Below are 21,964 nucleotides of genomic sequence, written 5' to 3'. Positions count from 1 at the left end.
AGTTTTTACATTACTATAGCCCTAAGTTATTCACAGATGCTGTGTATTAGGCAATTAAGGGGTTCTCTGGTTAAGTTATTTGCTTCCCTTTGTTCTCAGTATCTAAAATGAAACTCAAAATAATGGAGAGAAGGCAAATCTGAATTTTGTAACTCCTCTGTAGAATCTTAGCATTTGCAGAAAGGCCTGTAACACTGCTAGCATCAAAGATGGATACTTCTATAGTGCTTCAAAGTTTCTTCAAACTGATTTTAAAGTCACAGAATTAAAAGTTACATGATAAAAAGGGCAACTGAACCTAATATGATACTTAACGCATTTTACAAATAAGAGAATCAAGGCTTAAAATTGACTTACTCAAGGTCCCACCAATTATCAGAAGTAGTTCTCTTTCTCCTACCCTCAAAGCAGAGAGTGGTTCCCAAGGTCAGCTGCACACTGGATTACCCGGGACGCTTTAAACACTGCCTGGCTTCTGCTTCAAAATGTTCTGATTTAACTGCATTAGGTACGACCTGGGCAACAGGATTGTATTTAAAGCTCCCCAGGGGACTGCAACGTGCAGCCAAGCCTAGGAATGAATGAGTCAGGGTTAAGATCAGAATCTCTCAGGATGCTTTTGTCTATGAAATCATGCCTCACACATCATTCCTCAGCTTGTCAAAAGGGGTGTGTGTGTGAGAGAAAGACACACAGGGACAGAGAGGCAGATAGACCCACAGACTGTGTCTTGAGGGCAGGGAGGAAAGGTGGAATTCATGTATGTGTTCAGAGACATACATCTTGAAACAGTTGCATAAGTGATTCTAATAAGGCTCACCTACCCCAAATGAAAACTAATCCCATCGTATTTTTCAAAATCATTCCTAAAAGCCAATTTGCCCTATTAATTTTCTCAGTAAACCTTTATTTCATCAATAATGAATGTGAATGGTCATTTTTAAAACTTAATGAGAAATAAATTTACTGTATTTCCAAACACTAAGACTAGGTTGAGAATAAAAAGCATGAAACCTACTTGTCTGAGCAAGGTTGATCTTTAAAACTACTTCTGAATTATATACTGGAACATCAGGCTCTTTTGAATTCAAAAGAAGCTGTGAGTCTAGCCACAGTGAGAGTAGTTTTTAACCCACAGATTTAGAGTCTTGGCTAAATAAAAACATTCAGTGATTACGAGAGAAGTGCCAAAACTCAGGACTTTAAAGAGCAGTGGGGCTCAGTTTTTGTTTAAATACGATTTGACCGAAACTAATATTATAAGAAAGTTACATTATTATGATTGTGAACTGGTTGTTTTTAATTAAAGTTAGAAGTTACTGATCATTTAAATAGCTAAAAAATAAAAAGCCTTGCACATTAAAAATTAAATTAAATTTATAAGCTAATTATATTTTTAAGACAGAAAAGTAAAATTAATGATAAGGATACTAATATTTTCAAGTAGCATTTCCCAAACTGTTCTGAAAAGTCAACATTCATATGCTAAGAAGACATTAGTTAATGTTCCATGGACAACCCCAAGGGAGGTAGGAAGGTCTGCATCCTGTTTGGTTTTTAATTCTCTCTCTTAAATAAACTTGAACATTCCCATGATTAGGGCGTTTTGAACTGTGCATCTCCAATTGTGGACTATGAGGGGCTTCCAAAAGTTGAGGAATAGTTTTCGTCATCCTAACACTGTTCATATCTTCTTAAGTATAAGCCTGGCCACAGCCTTGTTTCTGAAACTTCATCTCTTTTTTTGTTCTCTGCTTTGATTGATACAGTGTGTTAGAGATACACATATATAAACAAAAATTAAAAAAAAAACAAAAACAAAAATTAAATGTGTCTATTAAGTTAAAATCTCAGTTGAACAAATTTCATCTATGGAGAAATTAAGTTTGAGAGTATGCCCCTTAAAACGGTTTTGATATATTTTCCCCCTCTTTGGGGGAGAGGAAGGAGAAGTAAAATTTCCTACAGAAATATTGCAGGAAAAAAATGCACGGTGGGATAAATCTGACCAAGTCCGGTTAAATTTAACTGCAGATTCACTTCGGTGCCAGTAGGGGACAAGCTGTTCCTTCTTCTAATGGTAGCTTCCAAACTAGTATACATAGTTGTAGGACTCTCCCAACTCATAAAGAAATAATTTTTTTCTAGAAACATACAATAAACAGGTACCTCTGTTTCTCATTATGTTCAACATTGTCTTAACAATAGAAATGAATCAAATGAGGTTTACATTTTTCCTGGGATTTCTCACTTGCTAACTGACTTTCCCTTCTATCATGTACTCTGTGATTAACATGGAAACTGAAGACTCATATTGAGAGGTCCTTGAAACCAACATAGAGTTGACACCAGTTTCTTAACCTGATCACTGAAAAGGACAAACCAAACGAATGAAATTATGTATGGCGAGGATGCTTTCAGCATGAAGGGGGTCTGCCACTCAGCCTTGGCAACCTAGTTGTACTCACCATTTTATTGTGGTTCTAAGATTAGGCTGGCTGACTGTGCTGTCATCTAGAAATATGGTTGGGCATAAGCTATACTTTTTAGTAAGCTGCCCTGAAGGTACCTGAAGGGGAAGGGAGATAGAAGAAAATGCCACAGTAAGTTAAACCTATAAAAGTGTGTTTTTTCCTTGGTTAAAATGTCAGACGATAAAGCATTAAGATTTTCCTTATACTCCATGAACTGCTGAGTGTGGCATCACGTGCAGCTCCATGGGAAACCTCTGTACTCTAACTTCCACAGGCAAGATCTGAGAAATGTGGTATAAACTGCTGCTCTTGAAAAAGGACCCACAAATGAACCTGGAAAGCACCTATTATAAATTGCCTTTATAGTAATGAGAAAGCTTTTAGTAAGACTTCAGTGTTTCTTCCTTAAGCAATGAAATGCAGCGGATTCTATTCTATTCTATTTCTATTCATTTACTACAATAAAATGCAATGCTTTATATAATATCGATGTGAGAGCACTTCATTGCAGTAAATGAATGCCAATCATAAATGTATTAGTTTGGGAGACAGTGTGAGGAAACAAGCGTTTTTGAATCAGAGGCTGGGCATGCCAGGGCTGCTCTATCACTAGTGACCTGAAGGCCATAGATCTCTTTGAGCCTCAGTTTCCTTATCTGGAGGATGAAAGGGTATAGCTTTAAGATTCTCTCACAGCCAAGAAACAGACAGAGCAGCTCTGAGAATTTCACGGTTAAGTAAGACTGCCATTATATTACACAAGGGAGAGCCTCAGAGAATACTTTCCACTCATCTCACAGTTTTATTAATTCTACTCTACATGTTATCTGCCACTCATCATGGCACTCTGCTGCCTTGCGCATGCTGCTCTCTGCCTGCAGTGGCTTCTTCCTCCTCCTTGTCCCAGCAAGCTTGACCCCATCGACCTCCAGCAAACCTCAGCCAGCAGCCACACCACCAAACTTCTACCTTTCTGCACACTTACACCTCTGTTTCACCACCTGTTACATGGTCTCAACTGCTTGCCTGGTATCCCCCTCCTAAGTAAGCAAACAAGCTCCTCCAGGTGACAGATTCTTACTGCTCCTCCTCCAGCTGCTGAGAACAGAATCTGGGACAAATTAGGAATCAAGAAGCATTTGACCAATTATTTAAGATCAATTACAACTGGAAGGTAAATCATGCTAATGATACACATTCAAACTATCTGCAGTGGTGCTGGGTAGGTGACAAAGAGCTTTGTCAGACCCTCTAGAGAATAAGCTATCTTTAAAACACTTTAGAAGTATCCATTTATTTGTGAAGAGCCCAAAACACAGCCATAGTCAAATACTAAAACAGCCTGAACTATGTGAGGACAATTCTCTTCCTTTAAGTAAAGGCCAATAATCAAATCCCAGTCACTGTCAGTAGCTCTGAGTAATAGCATTCTTTAATACCACAGAACACAGTTTTAACACTTGGTTTTGTTGGTTTTTGTTTACTAATTCAGATGAGCCTTCCTTCCTTCTATTAAAATAAAGTAGTTTTTCACCACGCTGTCACACTCTATCAGTGTCCTCCACAAACGCATCAAAGGTGAAACAAGGAGAAAATCTAGTCAATGTTTTTTTAAAATACAGGGCATTTAAATAAAACATTGCCAGTAGCCAATAATAAGAACTATCCAAATGGGTGTATAAGCCACCATTTTGCTTGTTTCAGGTATTTTATGGCAAGGCCACTTACTCCTTATTAACAAAAAGTTCTACACATAACATACCTGAAAAGTACTATTTGGAAGAATTTCTCCTTCAAGCTAGAAATGATTTAAACTGAAACTCATATATTCCTTAAGCCATCTGGTTAATGTGTAATTTTAGAATCTCAAAAGAGACACAGCATGAAAAATGTTCATTCAAATAGTTATATTCTAAATGAAGTTATCTTTTAAAAGGTCACCACTATTAAGAGTATGACACATTACACACAGTAAAAGTCAGTTCTGACTATAAAATCTACCTATGAGGGGAATAAAAATAGTAAGAAAATGCACCAAAATATAGACTAGTTTGTAGAGCTTTCGCTTGGGGTAACATTTATCCCGTTTTTCTCTATTAAAACTTTTTCTTTATTATGAATTATATCTGTTTATCTTTGGAAATATTAGTGCTGAAACGTTTAAGAAGTTTAATCAGACGTAGCCCTACAGACTATGGGTGCTCATTTAGTCTATCAGTAACCTACAGACTACTGGCTAGATCCTACCAAAGAAATAGTGAACACTTCTCCAGGCCTACTCCTGAAGCGATTCAAACTTTTGGCATCTACTATTCACTAAAGGATGGCAGAATTAAAGCCTCTGAGCAAAGCCTGGATGTATTAGCTGCCAACAGGTTACTTTCCCCTCATCTCACTTTAAAATTTAAGGTAACTGTCCTTTATGATTAAAGCCTTATCATCACTGGCTCAAAACCTCAATAAACTACACTGACAAAGATTAATGATATAAAATGCAAATACAAAAATCAAACAGCAGAACCCACTCACTGATAGTTTAATGTTCAATGAAGAAGAGTATTTACCTTCATTCAGAGCTAAGGACAGAACAGATGGACGTCTACAATCTTTACAAGAAGGGAAAAGGCTTACTTAGTAGACTTCAGGTTTAATGGCAAAGACTAGAAAACCATCATACTGGAAGACTAATAAGTAACAATCCCCCCCAAAACTTATCATTAAAAGTCAAGCACCTGTTGAAATTCTGCCTCCACCCAAGTGAATCTTCCCATCCTGCCTACTGCCTCTGAGTTTAACCCATCAAAAAAATTAAGCTGAAATTCACTTTTTTCTTCCCCTTTCCACAAGCTTTAGATGTGTTTATTAATAATTATTAAGACTTTAACTTAAAATTTTGTAATATTCTATGCATTAGCGTGGGGCTTCCCTGGTGGCTCAGTGGGTGAAGAATCCACCTGCCAATGCAGGAGACGCAGGTTTGATCCCTCAATCAGGAAGATCCCCTGAAGAAGGAAATAGCAACCCACTCCAGTATTCTTGCCTGGAAAAGTCCATGAACAGGGGAGCCTGGTGGGATACAGTCCCTGGGGTTGCAAAAGAGTCATGTCTGACTTAGCAACAAAACAACAAGAAGTGCATTAGTGTAAACTACTCCATCCACACTACTGCACATTAATGGACAATGTGGCAGGATGAGTAGTTTGAACAGGATTCTTAATCAAGGCCTTAGTAGAAATGTACAGTATTTTAATTGTAGGTATAATAGAAAGTATTGTCTGAATCAGTATCATTAACTACACTGAATTAAAACTTTTAAACTTAGAATTTACATTCAAAGTATAAATCCAACTTTGAGTGGACCAACCACAAGTCTACTTCTTTTCCCACCTTCTTTCAGAAATATCATCTCATTAGAATTAAAAGTATTTTTTCAAAAAAGCTGTACCCAAGACAGGATAAACTGCAGATGATTTTTGATGTTTGAAAGATGAAAAAATGAGATAAAGGAGTAGTAACTGACATGGCATAACAGAGGAAGCACAACCTTGGAACTACAGAGTGACTGGGCCAGGAACAACAAAACCAATCTGTCTTACAGAACCCAAGGCAGGTTCAAAATTCAGAGACGTGGTCGCCAAATCCGTGCAGTGAGGTCTATCAGTTAGCAAAGTGATGCTTCCAGTTAGATCTTAACAGACAGCGAGGGACCATCACATGTTTGAGGGAAACCTCCAAGAAGTCACAGATCAAAGCAGGGAGAAGGAACTGATGGGAATGATAAAAATCCAGGAGCAAATAAAAACTTAAAAAAAAATCTTCAACATCTACAGAAAGATGAGAAATTGCATCAGTGAAAAAAAGAATGAAAGGATGGAAGAGAACTCTAAAAAATAAGGTAGACAAAACAATATATTCAATAGAAGGATTAGAGCAGAGTCAAGGAAACCTCCATGAAGTAGGACAAGAAGACAAAATGGAAAACAGAAGGGGAAAAAAATCTGTGCAGAAATATTGCTCTAAAATTTTCAACATCTAACAGGAATCCAAAAGAAAAAAATAGAAAATACCAAAGCAGCACACAAAAAAATTCACCAGAAGAAAAGATGTTCTGCATGTTTAAATGCCCCAATAGCGTGACAAAACCAAACCATGTTATGAAATTTCAAAACCCCACAAAGACAGAGGGTACTACAAGGTTCCACAGGAGGAAGGAATGGAGAAAAGACTAACTTGGTAATATACAATGTATCAAATTCAATAGATTTAAGAGCAACACTGTAAATGAGAAGGCAAGAAGGAAATGCCTCTAAAACTGCAAAAATTAGTTTTGACCTAGAATTCTACACTTTATCAAATAGAAGGAGTTTCACAGAGGCTAGGTCTTTATAAAATTTTTGCTCATGTGCCTTTTTCCAGGAAAATGTGCTCCAGTAAAACAGGACAGAGGGAAACAGAATCTAGGACATAGGGGATCCAACAGGAGAGAGCAGTGATGTGAGATCCCAGGTGACTTCACACAGATATCCCAGGAAAACAGGCACAGAGCCAGTCCAGGAATCATTAGTATGTAGGGGGTAGGAAGACAAAAGGTTGGCGAAGAGTGTCTCCAAGAAGAAATGGAACAGATGTGGTTTTGTGGATGGTAAATATTTTTGATAGGCATGTGACAAATGTTACAACATTTGGGGGAAAAAATAGCTGTTAGAAAACAGGCAAGTGAATATAGTCAGGAAATTAATTCCACAGAAAAAAAATGAAGAATGTGAAAACAGGGAGACTGGCCAGGGAGCTACTCAACTATGTTGGGCTGTGTGAGATCATGTTTGCTAGAAAAAGCAGAACTGGATTATCCTGAGAAGTGTGGAAGTGCTCAGATTTCATTAACATTGAAGAAGAAGAATGAAAGGTGCGTAAGGAGGTGGCACAGAGAACTACATGGCTCAGCAAGGAACAACACTTGCTTAGTCATAATAATGTAAACAGGGATTCCGATTTAATAAAAACTGATGCATGTAAAGGGAACAGAAGGAGGGAAATAAAATCACGGTGGACGAGGAAGTTAAGCTTTCACCTGTTGTGCCAAGAAGTCAATGGACGGTGCTAAAAATTAAATTACCTATTACACTTTTATTACTTTGGTTAAAAACTAAGATAAAAAATTTAAGGCAAAAGAATTTAAGGTAGATCTTTATGCTATAATCATATTATTGAAATTTAACTTAAATGTCAGGACCCTTAAAAAAAGAAAAGGGTACTACTAAGTCAAAAACCTTTCTGAATATACTTGATAATTAGGAACTAGAGATTCAGAAATTTTATAAATAAGAGGTTAATGCTAACAGTATTGGATCCATCATACTTTCTAGGAATCATGGCAGACATGCTTTTAATTAATCAAACTATTGATTTCTTAACTTTTCAACTATTTACTTACATGGTTTAAATGGTTGCTCTTCCTCTTTTCTCGCACTAAGAATAAAAAAAAACTAACTGATGAATTCTGATAAAACTACCATAGAAAAATAAGTCACTAATTATCTGATGGATTACCAATATACACAAAGAGTTAAAATTTCATTCGGTTTTTTAAAATAATTTCCAACAAAATATATAATTTAAACCACCCAGCAAAATGAATCCTATAAATAATATCTAAAAACTTAGTTTTACTATTTGACTAATACTAACAGATACTCTGTATTAGGTACAAATCAAAGACTCTCCATTTACAAAAGAAAAGGACAAAGCAAATTAGGCCAGGTGAGATATTTAGCTGATAAAAAAATTTACCAGCTGCACAGTATGTAGTATTTTCTAGTTCTACATGTACTTTAGTCACCAGGATTAACAGATGACAACTCTAAGTTCCAGTTTCTGGTCAAGCACCCGTGTCTCTGGAAGCATCCTAAACCACTTACTGGTCACCTACTCAAACACCCAACTTAAAAAATACAGGTTCTTTACACACTGGAAAGTAATCTATAAATTTTAACATACGTGCTGACCTCACTGAACATACATCGACAGCACATAGAACTGTTTTGCTCCAACAAAGGCCAGAAGAATATAAGCTCAAAGAGGGTCTTAGGCCATACACTTTCCCATGGCATCACAAGCACGAATTCCTTTAGACTGAGGAGAGACAAGGGCATGGGATAGTGTTTCTTTTACTCTCTCCACCGTCTCTCTACAGTGTGAGCAGCTCATGAGTCTGGAAAAGACTGAGAAATACAGTAATCCTAACTAAAAATAATTGCCTCAAGGCAAAGTACACACACTTTAAGAAAATGCAAACTAGAAACCCCAGGAGCTCCCAGGTTGGAGAACTGTGGTACACTCTGGGCCCTGCCCCCATGCCTGGGCCCTCTTCCGTCTGGCTGTTCCTGAGACAGACCCTTTGATAAAAACCAGTAATCTAATGAAAATAAAAGAGGAAAAGAACCCTCTATTTTTTACTGTGCTGCATTACTTCAAATATTATAGAACTTTCACTTCTGGTATTCCTGCTCTCATAAACAACCGGAAAACCTGATCATATATGGCTTTTTAGCAAATAAACTAGGATTTAACATATATTAAGGAAGACAAGCAGGCAAGACAAGCAGGAGTGCAAAAACTTCTGATTCTCATCTTAAAACAAGCAGGACACTAGAAATTTACACAAGGTTTCCCATACTGAGGATAACCTTCTGGAAAATCCCATATGGCAGGCACATTGGTCTGATTACCCTGACCCAGCACTGCATCAGGATGAAAGAACTTTGAAGAGCTAAAAGTTCTTATAAGAACTTTTAAAAGAACTTAAAAATTCATATGAATGTGGATGTGAGAGAGGTTCACCCGGTTGAGCACTGTGCAAAATGGTGCCGAAATCATAAGCCTCGACTCCCATACATAACAACTGATTATGAAAACCTAACTGTGACCTAAACCGTATCATTCATCTTTAACTCATGTGCTCTTGGAGCGAAAGGAAAAGGACAAAGTAGCATGGAAAAACAGACCACAACTAAATCATGTGGCAAGCTGACTGCTGATAAAGAAATAGCAAAGTGTATAAACAGATGGTCTAGGTGTTTCTCCTCATTAAAACAGTGACACCTAAATGAAAAATGTATCATCACATATTAAAATAAAACATCACATATTAAAATATTATCACATATGAAAAAAAAATATTTAAACCATTCTAAGTGCTTTTCTGTATCTTCCTATAATACACAAAACAAAAACAGTTTTCAATCTTTTTCTCAGCGGGGGGAAAACACTGTCTTACCATCCGTTTGAGATTTGCTCAGGAAAATTGTGCTTGCCCTTGGGTGGTCAGAAGGGTTTGATTCCAAAGCTAAGTCTGCACAGGAAAAAGAGAAAAAGGTGTGACAATTTAGTTGAGTAGAAAAAGACATGACTTTTAAAACAGCTACATGCTGATTTTAATCAAGTTTAATAGTCTTAAGAAGAGCGTTTAGTAATGACAAGAAGGAAACTGTAGTAAAGGCAACAATACAAAAATTCTATTGGGAAACAGAAAAATTGTAGAAATTCTCCATATATGTGGAATAAAACCAGGGCTATGTCTTAGGTTTTTTTTAACTTGCACCTAATCTATGCCACTTTTAGGCGAATCATGTATGTGATTCCCCTCCTACGTATTGATTAAAAATTCAGTCACCTCTCTTTAAGCTGATATTACTAGCACATTTCAGGAAGTCTCAAGAAGCAAGTTATGCTGTAGTCAATTACTATCAGATACCAGCTCAATCAATCAAATATGCTATAACCAAATGAGCTGCTTTTGGCAAACGTTCTTCAGACAATCTAATGGCTAATTCCAACTACACTCAACAAACGAAGTCATTTGGTTGGCTGCCGTTTATCTAGGGGCTATTCATCATGGCAGATTTAAGAGGATTACATAAGAGTTCAATGTTCTGATCCATAGGAACACTTCCAGGATAGTGAGTTTTAACTTTGCCCTCTATTTCCAAAGCTTAAACTCTCACTTCTTCCTTTCATGCTGCATGATTAATAGAGGGCTTCAGTAACAGTACTTCCTGGAGCACATCAAAGGGCTGCTTGAAAAAAATTTTGCCCATACCTACATAAAAAAGGTGGGTCTGCTGGCAGTTCACCTTGCACCAAGGTGGGACAGTCTTCTATTTAGGCAGAAATATCAAGCAAGCACAAGCTGCCATGCTGGACAGTAAGGTTGTTGTTTAAAACAAACGTAAAAGCCCTGTGGGCAGTTACTTAGTGAAGTCCACCTCAAACCAATTAAACAATCTTTTAAGAAACTGGACCAAGATTTTTAAAGAGCAACAGTTAAGGCAGCATTTCCCAAACCACATAATAATTGGCCTATTTTTAAAGGGGACTTTGGTGGTCAACGTCATTTACACATTATCGCTGAGAATCAAAAGAATATACATTGATACATTAAAAACTAACCATGGGTTCCCCATCCCATATGGCAAAAACTACTACAATATTGTAAAGTAATTAGCCTCCAACTAATAAAAATAAATGAAAAAATAAATAAAAACTAACCAGTCCCATAGTGAATTCTGTCTGACCCAGCATTTCACAAATGTTATCTACCTAGAAGCCTTTTCTTCCCCAAAGAAAGAATTTTGCATGAACAGTAATTTGGGACTTCCTGGTTTAATGGGAATTTAATTGTTACTGCCAGCACTAGAAATTTACATAGCTAAACCGACTGCTTTGTTCTTCGTGAAAATTCCTTCACTGCATTTGGAGTTTATTAAGCTGTTTTTGGAGAAAATATTCTACTCAAAAGTTTTATGTAAAAGACCCATAAAATTATTTTCAAGTTTTTTCCCCCCTACATATTTGAAAAGTGGGACATTGGGAAAATAAATTATTTCAGTTATATACAAAGTTGACAGGCACAGACTTTCGACCTAAGGCTTCTGAAAGGATTCATGACTACTTACCTGTACCAGAAAGTAAACAGACTACACTGGAATCTAAAAAATAAGCAGAAATGCTTGCAAAGTAGCCATATTTTTCATCAGGGTTTATGGAATGGTAAAATTTAACAAGTCAATGGAAGTCCAGGAAAAATAAGTGTCAGGATCAAAGAGAATCAAGCTTTAACATACACACACACACACACACACACACACACACACACCCCTGCCAAACACACACACACACACACACACACACACACACACACACACACCCAGGGTGTGTTCCAGGTACGCTATGATGTGCTACTACGGATCTATATACAGAAAGCAAGAAGGCTGGGATAAAAGAAATGACAACACGCAGGAAAAAAGTAAACTTGCCCAAGTGATCAGAAAAGAGCTGGCACTCCCCCTACCCTACCCTAGAGGTTTCAAGGGTGGGCACATGACCCAGAACTGACTGATAGATCACAGCTTTCCTGGAACTTCCCAAGAAGCAGAAGAAGGCAGAGGGGTGCCCTAGGACCCTTAGCTAGTCTGGGGCTGCTGGACACTCCTCTTGCCATCATGAGGGGAAAGGCTTTTCAGGAGAGATCAATAGAGGACAGCAGAACTGAGATAGGCTGTGAGGTCATTGAACTCCTGGGTCAAGTACTGCTTAATTTACTCATTCAACTCCAGTTATATAAAAGTCAATATATATAATTTTTAATTTAAGCTATTCTGAGACATTTTCTCAAACTTGCAACTGAAAGAGACCTGGTTAACCAGCAGTACTGATGATCACAATGAAGGAGGGGAAAGGTAAAAGTCACTTGCTCATTCCTTTAACAAATGTCATGAACAAAAATTTGCATGAGACAAAATGACCCTATTTAAAAATTAACCCACAGACTTACAACCCTTACTTTTAGTTGTTTTCCTTATACATTAGAAAAAGCTCTAATTAGTGTATAATTTATGTCTTCTTGTTACTAACAACCCTTCTGCATCTGATTGTTGCATATTTACTGTTTAATGAATACACAACAGCCCATCAAGCGTTATTCCTGTGCTGGACTTAGCCAATCCCCTATTGCTGGGGTTTAGGTACTTACAACATTCTATTCTTTGATGAGGAAACTTTTCATCTATTGTTATACAGCTTTTTAAATAAATAATGGTTTTATCTCCTTAGCAAAGATCTTCAAAAGTGGGATGTCTAAGCCAAAAGGTTAGATCATTTTCATGGCTCAAGGTACAGTGCTAAACTGCTTCCTGAAGAAGGTGGGGCCACATTAATGTATAATACTACCAATCATGACAGTTTTAGTTCCGACCCCTGCTCTGTACAGTTGAAAGGCGGGGAGGGGGGAAGTCCTACTAATATAAATAAGGAACAGCACTGTAGATCTAATCTGTATTTCTTTCGATTACACAGTTTTTACTACTTTCCCATAATTATCAGCATCATTTCCACTTTGGTGAGCTGCCTATCATTCATACATACTAAACATACCAGGGCCTTACTGCTGTCAATTTGCATGAGGTTTTCAGAAAATATTAATCTTCTGTTTACAGCCTATATAACAATTTTCTATACAACTTGCACTTTTTGCCAGTGAAAATTACATCACTATTTTATAATAGACTTGACAGGTAAGCCATTAGACAGTAAACTCATACATACACACAATATTTCTGCACACTCCATTAACTGTTTTGCCAAGAGTCTAAGGAGACGATGAAAAAAACCTACCGTACTCTTCACTGTCACAAAGGTAAGACTGTCAACTCTGAAGCAAAGCATTACCACCCACACTTCCCCTCATCCCCTCTCCTACAAGCACACACAGTAATGTTAGAGGTATTTTGAGAAATTACTGTGCATTTTATATGTGAATTCTTCCTAAAATTACTTCTCTAGCAATCTTTAAGAATGTTTTAACCCAGGAGAAATATTCTTGAGCTTATGATTAGGGGTTATCATTAAAGTTATATTTTAAGACCCATCACTTTTATATTACCAATTTAAATTGCAACTTATTTGACAGCATGATAGACTTATGGGGAAAAAGGATGACTAAAAAAATTTAAGTTCGGGTCTTAATATAAACACTCCCAGGAGGAAACCCGTAAAATACCAGGTCACTGAACATTACTTTTCCTCCAACCTAACATTCTATCAATCGTGAGATTCATCTCAATTGCAGATGTTAAAAATATGAAAATAAAGGCAACTTAGGACAAACAAGATGCATTACTGAAGCCTAAAAGTGTTAAAATTATGCTGTCAAACTGTCAATAAATGATTTTTCCCTGTCAAAATATCAGAGAGAGGGTAGTGACCAAGAAATCATCTGACAGGAGGAGACTAATGCCAACATACTGACTTCAGTTCAGTTCAGTTCAGTCGAGTCCGACTCTTTGCGACCCCATGAATCGCAGCATGCCAGGCCTCCCTGTCCATCACCAACTCCCGGAGTCCACCCAAACCCATGTCCATTGTGCCGGTGATTCCATCCAACCATCTCATCCTCTGTCGTCCCCTTCTCTGCCTGCCCTCAATCTTTCCCAGCATCAGGGTCTTTTCAAATGAGTCAGCTCTCTGCATCAGGTGGCCAGAGTATTGGAGGTTCACCTTCAACATCAGTCCTTCCAATGAACACCCAGGACTCATCTCCTTTAGGATGGACTGGTTGGATCTCCTTGCAGTTCAAGGGACTCTCAGGAGTCTTCTCCAACACCACAGTTCAAAAGCATCAATTCTTTGGCACTCAGCTTTCTGTATAGTCCAACTCTCACATCCATACATGACCACTGAAAAACCATGGCCTTGACTAGATGGACCTTTGTTGGCAAAGTAATGTCCCTGCTTTTTAGTATGCTGTCTAGGTTGGTCATAACTTTTCTTCTAAGGAGCAAGCATCTTTTAATTTCATGGCTGCAATCACCATCCGCAGTGATTTTGGAGCCCAGAAAAATAAAGTCAGCCACTGTTTCCACATCTATTTGCCATGAAGTGATGGGACTGTATGCAATGATCTTAGTTTTCTGAATGTTGAGCTTTAAGCCAACTTTTTCACTCTCCTCTTTCACTTTCACCTTCATCAAGAGGCCCTTTAGTTCTTCTTCACTTCATATATTGCAATTAAACAGGACTGTCAGCATTTTCTGGGCCAACTTCTGGGCTCCAGTTTACTTAAAGGTTTACTCCATTTACTGAACTGCCCTATCACCCCTAGTAGTACAGTATATTAGTTTTATGGCTAATAATACATTTCATGGCTTACAGTCATCCGGTGATTTCATCTGAGTCCACACTTTACACCCTAACCAAGCGGTTCTTGCCAGCAGATGCTGACCTGGGCTGTCTCACCGGAGGGCACACAGCATGCTCCTGCAACCCCCTCAACTGACCTGCTTCCCCAGTTTCTGACCAACCTGGCTTCCAAACTGCTTCTCAACTTGCCTCTAACTTGGTTCTCAGTCCTGCCTTACCTTAATCCTCAATCAAATGCTGTAATGATGATGACCAAGAGATGATAGACAGGTAAGTATACCTGGCTTTATGTATTTCTAAAGAGTACTTAGCTCGGGCTTCTTGGACTTTTAAGAACCTTTCTGGGTTGCAAGCTACGGTGATTTCATTTCACATCATACATTGTTACTGTTTTAACTCTTCAAGTTTTATTACTTTATACCCTAAAAATAAACAATTTTTCTAAAAGGGGCGAGAAAAAAGGTAGTATTTCAAAGCAGAGCACAAAATGCCATCAATAAATTTTATCCCTATGTCATGTATATGGAATTTACAGTCCTGATCAAGGTTTTAAAAATGAGTAAAACCTTGGACAATTCTATACCTCAGAGAAGAATCCCTACACTGCCTAACTCAGAACATGATAAGAATCAAATGAAATTCAAGAGCAATCCATACACTATAGCTTCACTGAGTTACACAAGCCCCTTCACCATGACAAGGCTGCAATCCATGAGGGGATATACTATATAAAGCATAATAAATGACACATCACAGCTTTCACAAATTAACTCAAAAGCCAAAAGTGAACATTTAGCATTTCGTAGGAAAGTTGATGTCCACTTATCACCCTCAGCCAAATAACATCTTAAATAAATAGTGCTTTGTTGTTGTTCAGTCACTAAGTTGTGTCTGACTTTGCAACTCCATGGACTGCAGCACGCCAGGCTTCCCAGTCCTACATGATTCTGTTTGTGCAAACTCATATGTCATTGAGTCAGGCCACCCACTAAAGGAAAGAGGATAAGAGTACCCAAGGGCAAGCATTTCTCCTAGTGTTCTTCCTTTTTCTTCTTTAATAAGCAAATACATATCATTTCTCCTGCTTCTGTCATGGAGATTAGTGTATATTTTCTCCCCATTTTTTTTCAGGTTAACATCCCCTGGAGATGAAGTCATTAACAGTGGAGAGAGCTCCTTCACAGCTCCCTAATTCTTCAGTGTCTGGATGTGCTAGTTTACCAGTCCCTTACTGGACATCTGAATTATTTCCAGTATTTTGCTACTGAAGATAATGCAACATATGCAGCCTATACCTTCAGAATAAATTCCTTTAGTAGGATCTCTGGATTAAGTGAGACTGTGCAAACTTCCCCTTCAAGGGTTGACCAATTTCCCATTTTTACCAGCAATATATGAATGTAACTTTCTTCAGTATCACCAAAGAATGCAGTGCCAAGTTTCTGAATTTTCTCCCAACACAAGCTACAGTAGTTGTATTTTCATTTCCCTTATGTGTGAGGATATGCTTAAAAGCCATCTGCATTTCTTTTTCTGTGACTTATCCCATTCATATTGTTGTTAGCCTACTTTTAGATTCACTCAGTTTCTTCAAGTCAGCCTATTTTAGGCCCTTATTAATGTTGCTTTTTTGTTCAAACCACTGTTGGCTCTCAGCTGAGTGACTACACCAGCCTCTTAGCTTGTCTCCCTGCTTCATTCTACCCCTGCCCACGTTAGAGTAGCTCGTCTGATCTCCCTCCCCTCTCCCCACGTCTCCTTCCCCTTCTTTAAGAATTATCACCATTCCCTTGCATATAACCTTTCAATAGTTTCCCATTACAATTAGACTAAAATCCGTATTTTTTCTTGTCAAGGTCTACTAGACACAAGGCCTTAACCCCTTGATATTCCTCCTGGCATTCTTTCACTCAGCTGCAGCCACCCTCTTTCTGTCCTCTGCCTACACCGAGCATATTTCCTTCTGAGGACCTCACACGGCTCCCCCTCACTCCTAGGATGCTCACTGTCACTTAAGGAGACCACCCCCAGTAACACTGCCCCCTTCTCAGTCCATGACCATCATTTTCTTTCTTCTCAGTGTCTCGCTACTTGACATTATTCCTGTGTCAACAGGCCCCAGGTACCTCTAGGAAGTAAAGACCAGAGTTAGGGTTTGGGTTTTGTCAGTATAACCTCTGTTTGTCCTGCCCCTAAATCGTGCCCAATAATCATCCATTTCAGTGTACGCCAAATCATTTATGCTTCTCCCAATTTTCCTTCATCATCTAAGATTTCTTCTAATGCTGTCCTTTGATGTGTCTGTCACCCAAGACCAGCATTAATTTCAGATCTCTTCGAGTGGTAGTTTAGTTACTCAGACTCAAAGACACCGACAGGTTACCAAAACCCACAAAAACCTAAGAGAGGAAATCTACTGTTCAGTGAAAAATCAATGGTAACTTTAATTTGGGGAAAGAACATTTAATGTTAAAATACCTTAACTACAAAATGACTCACCCTATGAATTTAATTAAGTCATAAGACAAAGCCACAAGACCAGAATTCTACAGGGAAGTACGATACATCACTTTTTATGTCTGTGCCCAGATTAAAGCAATATGAAGAGATTATAAAAGACAACCATAAAGGGTGGGTAAATGAATGATGCTCCAACCATTAAACAGGTGGTAAAAAGCAGACTGCACAGCTATATGCAGCTGCGTGGAAATACATCCTGGGGCACGCTTCAGGTGTCAGCACGGTTCCAGGAGCTTCCCGTCTTCACTTTACAAGAGAAAGCTACAACGTGGCACACAAAGAACAATCTCATACAATAAACACAACATTCTGTTTATTCGTATACAAAAGGTTCAGGAAGAACCAACACCAAAATATTAATGAAAATTCTGGATATTCTGAGTATGAGTGAATGACTTTTTAGTATTTTGCAAATCTTTTACCTCAAATGTTTACTGTTATCAAAAAAGTAAAAAAAAAAAAAAAAGTGTTTATAATAGCTACTGAAAGGAGGAAAAACCTGTTGCTCAGAGGTTTTCCCCCATTACGTTGTCAATTCCTTCCCTACCCACTCCTTGGAGGATGGAAGGAAGGAATCACTTGAGAGAGCAGCTTGCACCAGAGAATGAGCAAAGTTCCTAAGAGGAGAATATGAAGGCTGTTTGAAAAGCTGATGCATAATAATAAAATCAGATAATAGGACCTTAGCATCTTATTTTCTATTATTGACACTAACATCAGCTACATTAGATACACTGTTAAAGGCAAGATAGCGACAAAATTCTTTTGAGTCTATCTGATATTTATTCTAGGTTCTTAGGAGTTAACTGAAACAGCTTGAAGAAATCATGTTCTTCTCAAAGGTTTCTGAAGAAAAACACACAGCATCATTTATGTTTGGTTTTGAAAAGCCAACATGTTTTATATCAATGCAGGTATTTCTCAGTTTCCAGGGAAACTGATATAAAATTGTCTGAAATAAAAACATTAAGAGCAAACTTCCGATGTGCTTGCACTTTACATTCGTGTTCTGACCTCGTATCTATGGAAACTTAATAATAGGCAAATGCTGAAATTGAGGTTTCTCTCATCACTTTATTGAATGCCAAAAAAGAGAGACAAAATTAAGTAAAATTTTAACAATCATGTCAAACATAAAAAGGTAAATTCTGTGCTCATGAACTCTCTTTTTCTAGTTCCCGACTCAGCACTCCCCCTCACTAAATGCTTCGTACCTTACCTGCCCGCTTACCAGTTTCTCCTAATGTCCCTCTGTCCAGGGCATTCTCGGCTTCAATTCGAGTCAGCAGAACAAACTCTTTAAAATATACCAACATGTTTACCTGACTGGTAAATTGAGGCTATTTCACGACTTCTTTTATTCCTATCCATTGTAATAAATGTACAGACACAGAATGGAGAGGTATGTGTTGCTTCTGAGTTGTGAACAATAAACTCAAATGGAAATAACCAAACTGAAGTTGAGTTAGGCCTATCTTATGGATAAACTATAAGATAAAAAGTGCATTCCAAACTTTTTTTTAAGCACCCAACAACTGAATTTGGTGTATCTACCACTCTCAAGTCTGTCTCTTCTGTTCAGTAGCTATGTTACACAGTTATTTCAGAGCTCTAAGTCTTGGCTTCTTCATTGGCATCACAGGGAGAATATTTACAGGCCTTATTTATAGATGGAAGGGTCAGGTGAAATACACCCGAAAATACGTTGTAAATCGTAAAAGAATCATACAGAAGTCCAACTTTGGTCTCCCTACACTAGCCTACTACTGTTTTTTAAAATCACTTAGAGGCTTACCTTATAGCAACAAGCTGAACAGTTTTCACAGGTATGCACAAGCTTTGTTTTTAAAGCTACAATTAATTTACATAATTTGTTCTTTCACAGTATCTGACTATTCTGAAAAGGGAGTACTTTCTACTTACAAAGCCATGTCCATCACATGGGTGAGTTCACAGGCTTACCTATTCTAACTTTGAAAGAAATTAAGTAAACCCAAATAAAATTTAAATAGAAGAGCTATAAGACATTTCCTCTATGAAATAAAGAAATACTCTCTGGCATTTAAATGAAACAAGTGGGCCAGTGGGGCTTTAACATCTTCACGGCACAATGTTTTCTACTTTAAAGAACACAGTCTTTATTAATGAGCCACAGTGTTATCCAGAATCTTTTTTTTTTTTTAAAACCTAGAGCCGTCCAGTTTCAAAATTCTAGAGGAAAAAAAAAAATCAAACATTTCCTCTCCTCTCTCTCCTCTTCTCCATGACAACCCACCCCCACCCCCAGCCACTTCCTCTTCAGAATTTTACCTGAACATTATAAAAGTTGAATAGGATTCCACTGGCAGGAGGGGGTTGGAAGGAGAGGTAGCCATGGAGACAACTTTTCCTGCAGGATCTGCCATCTTAACTGCCAAATCTTTGTATTACAAAGTAAAGTCTGAATTTCTTTTTTCTCCTTTGAAACTTTTGACCAACAGTCTCAGGAACCACCCCCAATCCTCCCTTAGAAGAGGCAACATGCAAGTGAAGTTGGTTAAAGCTGGGGAGCTGAAGACATTTTTGTGTCAAAGTGGGAATCTTAATCAGAGCTCCGTGGGATCGTCTTTGGGTAAACACAACAACAACAACAAAACTATTCCCTGCAGCCGTTGCAGTAACGTTTCACACCGTTCAGTTATTTTAAGACATCCTCCAACCTTTTTCTTTCTTATCGTTTTCAGATTATAGTTAGAATAAGGTCGCTTCAATCAGGACAACTCTAGACAGAATATTACTTAACGCCACACTAACTCTGTCGATATCAGTTTTGATTTTAAATAACAAACCCTAAAATCTGTCTTAATTGTCCCGAGTATCAACTATCCTAACGAGTGGAAGTGTATCTAGATCCTTACCTCGTTCCTTCTCTTAGGTACCATTTGAATAGGTAAGGATAGGAAGATGGGATGGATATCGCCGAAGATGGGAGTATTTAAGTTTTCATTGAGAAAAGAGAGAATACATCAGAAAGTATTTACAAAGTCCCACGAGACGTTAAATAGAATCACGAACAGGAGCCACAGACTTGAGGGTCTTGGGTCGGGTTGCGAAAAGGGAATGGGGAAGAATTGGGCGTTCGGGTAGAGAAGAGGGAGAAAGACTGGCTGGACGCGACGGACAAAGAATAAGGGGTGGGGACGCCAGGCAGGGCCAGCCTCCGTCCTTGGTGCCCAGCCCCGAGAGAGCCAACTCCAGGCAGGAAGGAGCCCTAGGCGGCGGCTTCCTCCCGGGGGACCTGGGGGTCGGCGGAGGCCAGAGGTAAGCCCGAGAGCAGACGGCGCCGGCCGCTTCCTTACCTTCGGGCATCTCCCGGTCGCTGATGTGCTGCAGGTGGTGGCCTTCACCCGCTCGGAAATCCAGCTCGGTGGGTTCCACGGCAGCCGGCGCCGGTGCCGGTGCTACGGCCACCGCGTCTCCGGCCGCCGCCTCGTAGACCTCAGACTCGTAGTCTGGCTCCGCCGGCCCCGCGCGCCGGCCCAACTTGGGGCTGGCATTGGGGGACAGGCAACAGGTCAGCGTGTTCCCCATGGGGCGCCTCCGCTCCTCGCCGCCGTCGCCTCCGCTCGGCCCCGGACTCCGCCAAGCTCAGAGACCGCCCCCTCCCCCAACAATGGCGCGGCGGGCACCGGCGGGCACCGGGCTATGCCGGGGCTGCGCCGCACATGGAGACGCGGCCTCGCCTGCCTCTCTCCTGTCCGCCCCGCCGCCGGGCCCGGGGCAGGGCTCCGGGCCCGGCGGCAACCCCGCCATCTCGCCGCCGCCGCCTCCCCGGAGTCAACTAGTCAGTGAAGGCGGCGACCAGCCCGGCTTATTTAAAAGGGGTGGGGACCCGACGAGCGCTGAGACGCACAGCCACTGCCGGGAGAGAGCGCGGCCGGAGCTCCTCCTCCTTCCGCCGCCGCCTCCCGACTGAAAGCCGCTCGCCTGGCTGGCCCTTGCCAACCGGAACGCGTCCTTCGGTCACCTGGTTACCGCGGACCAATCACACACAGAGTTTCCTCCCAGCGCCCGCCTCAGAGAGCAGGCACGTGACTCACAATGCCCCGCCCCCACCCCGCGACTGCTCCGCCCCTCGAGTGGCGCGCCCCGGACTCCTGTTTCCATTCCTCGTGCGGCACTCGGAGCTTTCCGGTCCTTCGGGAAGCATTGCGGGAGTTTGTGAATCGAAGCTAGAGAGCCAGTGGACTCTATAGAAGGCTTGTTAGTAAAGAGTCAGTTCCGTTAAGCAACTCGGTTTCACCAGGTCTGACAGCTGACTCATTTGATGCATTCCTCAACGAACTTAGTTACACCCGAATTGTTGACAGTTTTTTGTAACTAAATGCTCCTCTCAAATTGACTTATAAAGAGTGTTAGTTTCCGCCTTCAGTTTAACCATAGCAATCCCCCGGGTCCTCAATAAAGAGCTGTGTCCGTGTCTTGAATGAGACTCGAGGACGCGTCACCCCTCCGCTTCCTCATCGGTAAATTAGGGACCGAACTCCTCCCTCCCAACTCTGAAACGCTGGGATTCAGCAACTCGATTTTCTCGCTGTTTCTCTCTTCCACGGCCGAGTCTCCAGGTTTCCCTACTTTCACCGGTCACATAAAGCATAAAGCACGATTTTCTCATACAAAACTGAAGAGTCGCAAAGTGAAGTACCACGGTTTTGATTTAATGAAGGTGATGGTAAAGATATGTTCCCAAGGTCACATGATTGCTCAGGGGTATGGCCAGGATTTGGTCTCCGATT

At 39.8% G+C, this 21,964-nt stretch overlaps 1 protein-coding gene across 3 annotated transcripts in view; it reads right to left on the bottom strand.

Moving 5' to 3' along the window:
- Positions 1-20,945, bottom strand: part of LOC133053673 (cyclin-Y-like protein 1) — a 34,341-nt gene extending 13,396 nt beyond the window's left edge. Inside the window, exons 1-4 of one of the 3 annotated variants that reach the window (XM_061138191.1) lie at positions 20,528-20,945; positions 9,751-9,825; positions 7,909-7,943; positions 2,469-2,569 (exon numbers count right to left, since the gene is read on the bottom strand). In XM_061138191.1, the coding sequence (XP_060994174.1) occupies positions 2,469-2,569; positions 7,909-7,943; positions 9,751-9,825; positions 20,528-20,759 (443 nt within the window). In that variant the 5' untranslated portion in view covers positions 20,760-20,945. Of the gene's footprint in view, positions 1-2,468; positions 2,570-7,908; positions 7,944-9,750; positions 9,826-20,527 lie in introns of those variants that run through there. The other 2 variants (XM_061138193.1, XM_061138192.1) reach the window with 2 other exon arrangements.
- Between the last annotated feature and the right edge of the window lie 1,019 nt (positions 20,946-21,964).

The sequence above is a fragment of the Dama dama genome, unplaced genomic scaffold (genome assembly GCF_033118175.1).
Source record: "Dama dama isolate Ldn47 unplaced genomic scaffold, ASM3311817v1 ptg000041l, whole genome shotgun sequence".
Classification (NCBI taxonomy): domain Eukaryota; kingdom Metazoa; phylum Chordata; class Mammalia; order Artiodactyla; family Cervidae; genus Dama; species Dama dama.
The sequence above is the reverse complement of the archived record's forward strand: the minus strand, read 5'-3'. Positions and strand labels throughout refer to the sequence as shown.